The sequence below is a fragment of the Gracilinanus agilis genome, chromosome 5 (genome assembly GCF_016433145.1).
Source record: "Gracilinanus agilis isolate LMUSP501 chromosome 5, AgileGrace, whole genome shotgun sequence".
NCBI classification, from domain to species: Eukaryota; Metazoa; Chordata; class Mammalia; order Didelphimorphia; family Didelphidae; genus Gracilinanus; species Gracilinanus agilis.
Genome location: NC_058134.1, coordinates 210,678,798 through 210,686,705, shown reverse-complemented (window position 1 = coordinate 210,686,705; position 7,908 = coordinate 210,678,798). Strand labels below are relative to the sequence as shown.

The window sequence follows — 7,908 nt, the reverse complement described above, 5'->3', positions numbered from 1 at the left end:
AGTGACTACATACATACTATTGCTACATACAGAAATAAAAAGACGCGAGGTTTAAACTCCTTATCCAAAAATTGTAGGGTTTCCCTTTTTATACCTGAAAGCTTATTGGCCAACTAATGTAAGAAATTTATGGTGCCTTATACAGATGCCTAAATAACAGAGATAGAGGGGCCATATGACTCAAGCCCACACACTCTAAGCTAATGAAGAGCCAGATTCAAGTGGTTTGGTGGTGAGACGTCTCAATAAAAGTCTGGGGCAGAGTAGAGAAACGAACCAAAGGAAGGCCTTACCTCCTGCATGCCATTTGGAGGAGAAAGGTATGGTTTGAAAAGAGCTAGTCCTGCCTTCATCCCTTAAGGGAACAGAGTGAAACTCAAAAAGAAATTAATCCCTTCTGGCCACATACTGACTTGGAAAACCATAAATTAACATCACCTATGTTGTGTTTTTGTTAATTTTGTTAAAGCTTTCCTAATTACATTTTAATCTGGTTCAGGTCACCCTCTGGAATGTTGTGGGCTGGAGTTTGAGAATTCTCTCTTAAGGTGTGTTGGGGATGGTGTGTAGAGGGAGACAAAGAAAGAGACTTTTTATTTAACTTTTTATTCTTTGACATTCATGAACCACAATTTGTTTAATCATTCTCCCAAATGATGGTCACCTACTTTTGTTCCCAGTTCTTTGCTACCACAAAAAAGTACTACAAATATGTATATGGAACCTTGAGAAAGACTGCTTTTTCCCTACTAATACCTTCACTGATTTAATGTATGAATGATTCTCATCAAAATTTTGTCTACATGAGAGTAGGCAGACTGGTTAGTAGCTGCTGTTTCTTTTGAGTTTCATTTTTCTGATGAGTATGGTCTGAGTTTTTGGGGCACACTTTTTTGTACCTTCCATTTTTTTAAATACCTTGTACATCAATCCTTCAAAATTCTCATACTACCTTGTACTTGGTCAAATCTGGCTGCTCTTCCTAGCTTTGAAAAGTTTTCTTCCCCCCATTTCTATCTTCCTACCATAGGGCTGTGATGATTGGGTCAAAGTATGGTGCTTCAGTTATTCTTGAAGTGAAAAGTTCCTTATGATGAGCTTCCCAGAGCTTTTCCACTTTTTTTTCTCTTGGGATGACTTGGCTGGATCTCCTATCAAAATTTTCTTTAACTTTTTTCCCTTTCATTGATTTTGTTTTAGGAGATGATACTGCTTATGTTTCGTCATCATCCTTCATAAGATTTTATAAAATTAATATTCAGAGCCTTTGCTTGTCATCTCTCTCCCACTTGCAAACAAGTCAAATGTTTGCTTCCAAAGGCACTTTCTCAGCTTTTTGGGTCTTGTGGAAATAGTTTTATACTGGTCAAACTTCTCTATTAAAAAAAATTAAAAAGATTTGTTTTTTCTGTTGTATATCTCTGATTTTTCATTGTCAAATACTTGTTTAGTTCAGTAATGACTTGATTTGATACTATGACAAATCTTTTTATTCTCCGTGCTTTTTATTTATTCTCTTTGTTCTGAGTGTGCACATACAGTGGGGTCAACAATAACATCCACATTACTAACAAGTGTTTTATCTGCTAAACTATAACCTGTTTCATCTTTTGAGATGTTATTTGGTTTCTTTCATTGCTTATCCCCCTTTTGAAGGTTGAAATTTGCTATTTCAATTTCCTTTGTTCTAAACATTTTTAGTTGTATTTTCCCTCCTTCAACATAAGAACGTTGGGATTTGTCTTCTTGCACCCTGTGCCAAAGTAGCACAATGCTTTCTACAAAGTAGGTGCTTAATATTATTGGATCATCAAGACAAATCATAAATTTCTCAAGTGCTCTGATGACATAAATAGAACTCTAGCAGATGTTAGACCTAGTTATGCTAATTAAACAATTGGGGAAACTGCTTTAGAAATTGCTGTTTTAAGTTACCATCAATCTAACCCCACTGACTTTTAGTTAGTAGGGTTAGAAATGGATTTCCATCATCCTTGATCATAAAAGACCTGTTCTGTGCCCTAATTTAATGGAATGAAATTTGGACTTCTAGACAGCCCTGGATAAGAACCCTCTTCCTTTACATGTAATCTTGGTGGGGTCCAACCTTGTGGTAGTGAAAGGGAACCCAAGGTTTATCATTAAGAATCATTAAGGATAAAACATGGGCTATAAATCCCACTAACTTTTGGAACTCTGCTGAAGCTTGAAAGTTCTTGGTGGTAACATGACAAAAGCACAGAAAAATGTTTTGGCTAGACAATCAATTCAAATTCTTGTTCTCTGCCTTAAGTCATAAAAAAACAGGGCTGGAGATAAAATAGCTAGTATACCCCTTCTATTCAAATTGGAATACTCAGGTTTTGAAAATTTACTATGATTTCTTATCATAGTTGGGGTGTCAATGATGACTTAAGATGATGAACCTTTGAGCTGCTAAGCTTGGCCCACTCAATCTTTAATATTTAGCCTTTCCTTCCTATCCTGTAACTATGCAAGAATATTTCCCTAGGCTAAGGGTTCCTGATCTCTCTGACAGAGTCTGGGAGATGGAGGGTAGGGGAAGTTTACTATTTATTGCTCCATTACTTCCCGGAGTCAGTGTGTATCTCACAAAGTTCCTGATTTTAATTTTAGTTTGAGGATATGGGCAAATATATCAGCCTAAATCATTTCCATTTCACCCCTTCTCTGCTGTCTATCCTCTCATAAGGGAACAAAGTCCTACTGATGAGCTAGCTGTCTCAGCTGGGAGTCCCTAACCCATTAGGAATGGGTGGTGGACTTGCCACTTTAAAAACTCATCCACCTTCCTAAGAGGACTGCTGCTCATGGGTGACAGAATGTGTGCTGGGGGGCATTTGCCTATGTCCTTCCCCAGAGGACACTCTGGGACCTTCAGCTAAGGGGAAAGGAAGGGGCCAATTAAATTCTCGCCCGCAGTGTGCTGGCACACGCTGCCCACATTCTATGCACATCTATGATGAAAGGGATGTATATATACATATACATATGCATATGTATATGTGTATATATCCAATTGATGCTCAAGACACAGACTTAATCTAATTTTCTAAGTTGTAACAGAAGTGCCTTGATCAAAGGCAATTCATTGTAACAAGAATTTTTTTGTTGTTGTTTAAAAGATGGCATAAGCAGTCATCGCATATCAGCTCAGTCAAGTGAAGTCATAACCAGTGTCTGTATGGATGCCTGTGAGGTCGCATTAACCTTGAAATCATGGGAGGGACACCTACATAAAGCACTGGGCCTGGAGGGTGGCCTTCATCCGCATTTAGCAGTATCTCCCATTACTGAGTTCAATGCCATCTCATGTCCTATCTTAAGTGGCTGCTGGTTATATGTGCCAAATAAGCTAATGGACCTTGAGAAGCTCTGCTCTGGGCCTCAGCCCTATGATTCTATTATGCTTTTGTCAGATGGTTGGGATACCAAACCAACTTCATGTATTGTAATTACAAAAGGCCTAGACCCCTCAAAATCAACAGACTTCATTAGGCTTTAATGTATAAACAAAATGAATTTGGAAACCAGGTATCTTTAGCAGGTGGGAATGCTTCTGAATGAATGAATCCAAGAATTATCGACAGGAATAGGTTTTAAGAAACTGTTCTACAAATGGATGAATAAATCCTGAATTAATCATAAGAGTATTATAAGGGCTTTGGCCATTGGATGAAGGCAAATGGTACCAGACAGGAAACATCTTGGAACTGGTTGGAAGAATCAAACACACCCCTGAGCCTATGTATAAAAACAGAAAACAGTCCAACACTAGAAGACTCTAAGTTCAGGAGCTAAGGACTCCAAAAACCACTGAGGTTGATCTTCCATAGATTAATAGACTCCAGGTGTGGTGAGAGGCTGGTCTTCCCCACCCCAACTCTCATATTCCTTCTTTCCAGGAAACTAATGACAAGGAGTTCCATACTGATGAGAAACTTTGCCTTGGTTTTCAAAAGACACCGAAAAGCTGAGCTTCATGTCTAGGCAACTCCAACTCTTCAAAGGTATGTTCCATAGTAAATATCAGCTCTGGTGAGGCTGTCAGAAATGTCACGGGCCCAAGACGCTGCTCTGCACAAGCATGGCAGAGGAAGCCCCCTTTGTCTTCCTTTCTGCCACTCTGAAGTGAGGGATAGAGAAAAGAAGGCAAAGAGAAAAACTAATGAGCGAGATTGTATCAAGAGGAGACATTGTCACTGTGTAAGTATTATGGTCCTGCCACAACTGATACCCAATCAAGCTATTTTTGGTTTGCTAAAGTAGCTGAAGTTTTATAATGAAATTTAAAACATAAAATATTTATCAAAAAGACATTGTCTTCTATTGTATCTGCAGGATGATAAAATGAAATTCAGCCATATGGAGAATGGAAGGAAACAGCTACTTCATGACTATTCTTCAAACAAAAATCTACCACTTCCAATGAGATCTGTGGAAATTAACCATGGTTATATAATCTAGGATTGAATCATAGTTTGGGGACTAAGTAGAACCATGGACTGTGGGCAGGATTGGGGAGTCAAGAAGACCTGAGTTCAAATCCAGCTTTAGACACTTACTAGCTTGGGCAACTCTCTCTGCTTCAGCATCTGCAAAATGGAAATAATAGTAGCACCTACCTTCTGGTGATTGTTGTTGGAATAAAATGAGTCTATTATTATTGTTCTTTTTAATAGTGACAATAACTAGCATTTATATGCTTTAAGATTTTAAAAGAGATAAACATTATTTCATTTGATCCTTGTAACAACCTTGTAAAAAGTAGGTGCTATTATCCCAATTTTAAAGATAAGGAAAATGTGGCTGAGTTAGGCTTGCCTATAGTCAGCCAATAAGTGTCTGAAATGAGATCTGAATGCAACTATTCCTGACTCCTTTATCCAGTCCTCTATCCACTATGCCACTTAGCTGCCCTTTTGCAAACCATAAAGAACTATATAAATGTTACCTATTATTATTTTATTGCTTCAACTCCTTCTCACCAGCACTTCCTTCAGATTAAAGATGACCTGCTGAATAGGCACCAGAACCAGCCCCTCAGTATACACTACTCAGTATAAACTCTTAAAAATAAAAGGAGACTTTCTTAAATCAGAGGATAAAGAGCCAAAGAAGACTTCAGATGTTCTCACCATCCATTTCTCAATTTAACAATGATGTCAGAGCAATTCAGATGATCAAAGACTGGTCCATAGTACCTTTGCTTTGATTCAATGAAACTTTTCAAACCACAATAACCTATAGTGGTCCTTGGCAGTCTCTGAATATCTGAATGACACTCAAAATCTAGCATTTATGTGTATGACTTTACATGTTTCTTTTATGTTTGAGTTTTCTCCCAATATCATGGGCTTTGAATAACTTTTTTTTTCTTGTCTGTTAAAATTCTTTCTCTTGTGTATCTCCCCACCCCACCCCAACCACCTATTTAGCACAGTAGTACGCATATAGCTGAAAAAAGTATATTATTAAATCAAATTGGGTCCAATGTCAAAAGCAGCTATCCAGACCTACGTACATAAGTGATGGGAAGTTTCTTCATGGTGAGGATAGACTCTGCAGGGATAATGTTATTGCACTGCCTCACATAGCAAAGTACATCTCCACTTTTTAAGACATTTCTGGTTAGTTCTGCTTGAAAGTAGTACTCCTGGAAAAGACAAAGATATTAAGAGTAATACCGATGCCATCTTCCACCCCTGAAGTAGTCTTAAAAGAACTTCAAGCATTTTATAGACAGCACCATATCAGCTCCCCCAATAGCTCTTGCTGGAGAAGTTGGGTGTCCTCATCCCACTTCTAAATCATTAAGGAAACTGATCTGACTGATCCATCTATGAATTATCTGGGCCTTTGGCTTCTCTGCCTCTTTCCCCATAACTCTTTAAACATCTACAGGATTAGGGATAAAAGGATTAAGGATAAGAAACAGACACTATAGATCAGTGATTCCACATCAGTGGGGAATTCTAGTAAAAGGAAACTCCTACCAATGTATGTTAGAGCTTTCTCAGCAATGTATAATCTCAGAGAGACGCCTAGAGCAATTCTTGAAAATTTTTTGTTCATGTGCCTCTATCTGTAAGAACTTTTTGAGCATGCAAGCCCAATGAGTATATATTTGTTTATAAAAACACTAATAATCATACACATTATAGCATTTAAAACAACAAAATAAGTTTTAAAATGAGATGAGATAAAGATGAAGTAAATAGGGAGCTACCAGAGTTTACTAAGAGGAATGACCATCAAACTTGTACTCAAAGAAAAAAAGAGCTTTTTGGGAGCTATATAGAGATAAAATATTTGAGGCAGAGAGAATAATTGGGACATTATTGCAATAGTCTGGGAGAGAAATTATGAGAACTTGAACTTGAGTGGTAGCTGCATGAATAGAAAGATGGGAAAAGATATGAGATCTGTGGAGGTAGAACTAGTAAACTAGATCAAACAACTGATTTAATATGTGGGGTGAGTGAAAGTGGAAGAATTAAAGATGGCACCAAGGATATAAGAGTGACTAGTAGATTGATGGTGCCCTCAACAATAAAGATATTTCAAAGAAGGGTGGGTTTGGGGCAGGGTGGAGAAAATAATATAATTTCTGTAATTCAGATCATAATCTACACATTCCTACTCACTTAGAATAAAGCACTATATCCAACCCAGCAGCTAGATAGCATAGTTGATAGTGTTGCATCTAGAGTCAAGAAGACCTGAATTCAAATACAACCTCAGATACTTATTAGCTGTGTGACCCTAGGCAAGTCACTTCACATTCTTTTGTTTCAGTTTCCTCAACTGTAAAATGAACCATACAAGGAAATGGCAAACTATTCAGTGTTTTTACCAAAAAAAACCCCAAAGGGGGTCACCAAGACTCAGACATGACTCAAAAAATGGCTAAACAACAATTTATGCTGACATATAATCTGGGAAAAAAAAAAGAAATGAAAAGGAGAAAAAAGGAGACTCCTTTCCCCTTAGCACAGAGCTCACTTTTAGAAGGTACGTGCTATAACCACTGGTGATTTGGGGAATAGAAGAAAGATTTCCCCAATGGTTCCACTGCATGCTGCAAGTAGGGTTATGAAACACTAAGTGGCCAGAACTTGCTCACCAAAAGAAGAGAGCAGGAAGAGATTAAAGGAAAATAGAGTCATGTTGAGACTGACTAACAGAGCAAGGGTGAGATGCAATACACCTTCCTACTCTTTATGCTGACCCTTTCCCCAACACTCCCCAAACCCCACTTTGGAATTCATTGGCTTAGAGCAATGAAAAGCAAAATGACTTGCCAAGAGACACAGAGTCTGCATGTGTAAGAGATAGGACAGAAGGGGTAAAATTTAACTCCAGTAGAAAAGCTTAATGAGGGAATGTATTAAATCTATGAATTGTAATGAGTTTGGGATTATTAATATATTTTCTCAGCTCATGCTTTCTAATTTCCATGACAAATACTAATGATAGTGCATATTTATAAAATGGTTAATGGTTACTGATTGTACTACATATATTATTTCATAATTCTCAAAATAATCATATGAGGTAGAAGGTAAAGACAATTTTTATCCTTGTTTTACAGATGAGGATTGTATAGTTAACTAGAATCACCACAACTAAAAGCCAGAAACTCTATGCTCTGCTCTCAGTTCTGTCACTCACTGAAAACGAGTCAAAACAAAAGCCTTAGTTTCATCTGTCAAATTGAGGATAATAATTACAATGTGCCTACTTGGCAATGTTGTTAAAAGAATGAAATTATTATATGATGAATATTTAACATTCACCACTATAAAAATGCAAGGTAACTATGACTCCAACTCTAGTAACACTCTCTCTCTCTCTCTCTCTCTCTCTCTCTCTCTCTCTCTCTCT

At 37.5% G+C, this 7,908-nt stretch overlaps 1 protein-coding gene across 1 annotated transcript in view; it reads right to left on the bottom strand.

Moving 5' to 3' along the window:
• Positions 1–590: 590 nt before the first annotated feature.
• The window catches only part of FBH1 (F-box DNA helicase 1), an 87,995-nt gene continuing 80,677 nt past the window's right edge, over positions 591–7,908 (bottom strand). Inside the window, exons 20-21 of the mRNA XM_044679100.1 lie at positions 5,546–5,677; positions 591–4,147 (exon numbers count right to left, since the gene is read on the bottom strand). Coding sequence (XP_044535035.1) covers positions 3,977–4,147; positions 5,546–5,677 — 303 coding nt within the window. The 3' untranslated portion in view covers positions 591–3,976. The remainder of the gene's footprint in view (positions 4,148–5,545; positions 5,678–7,908) is intronic.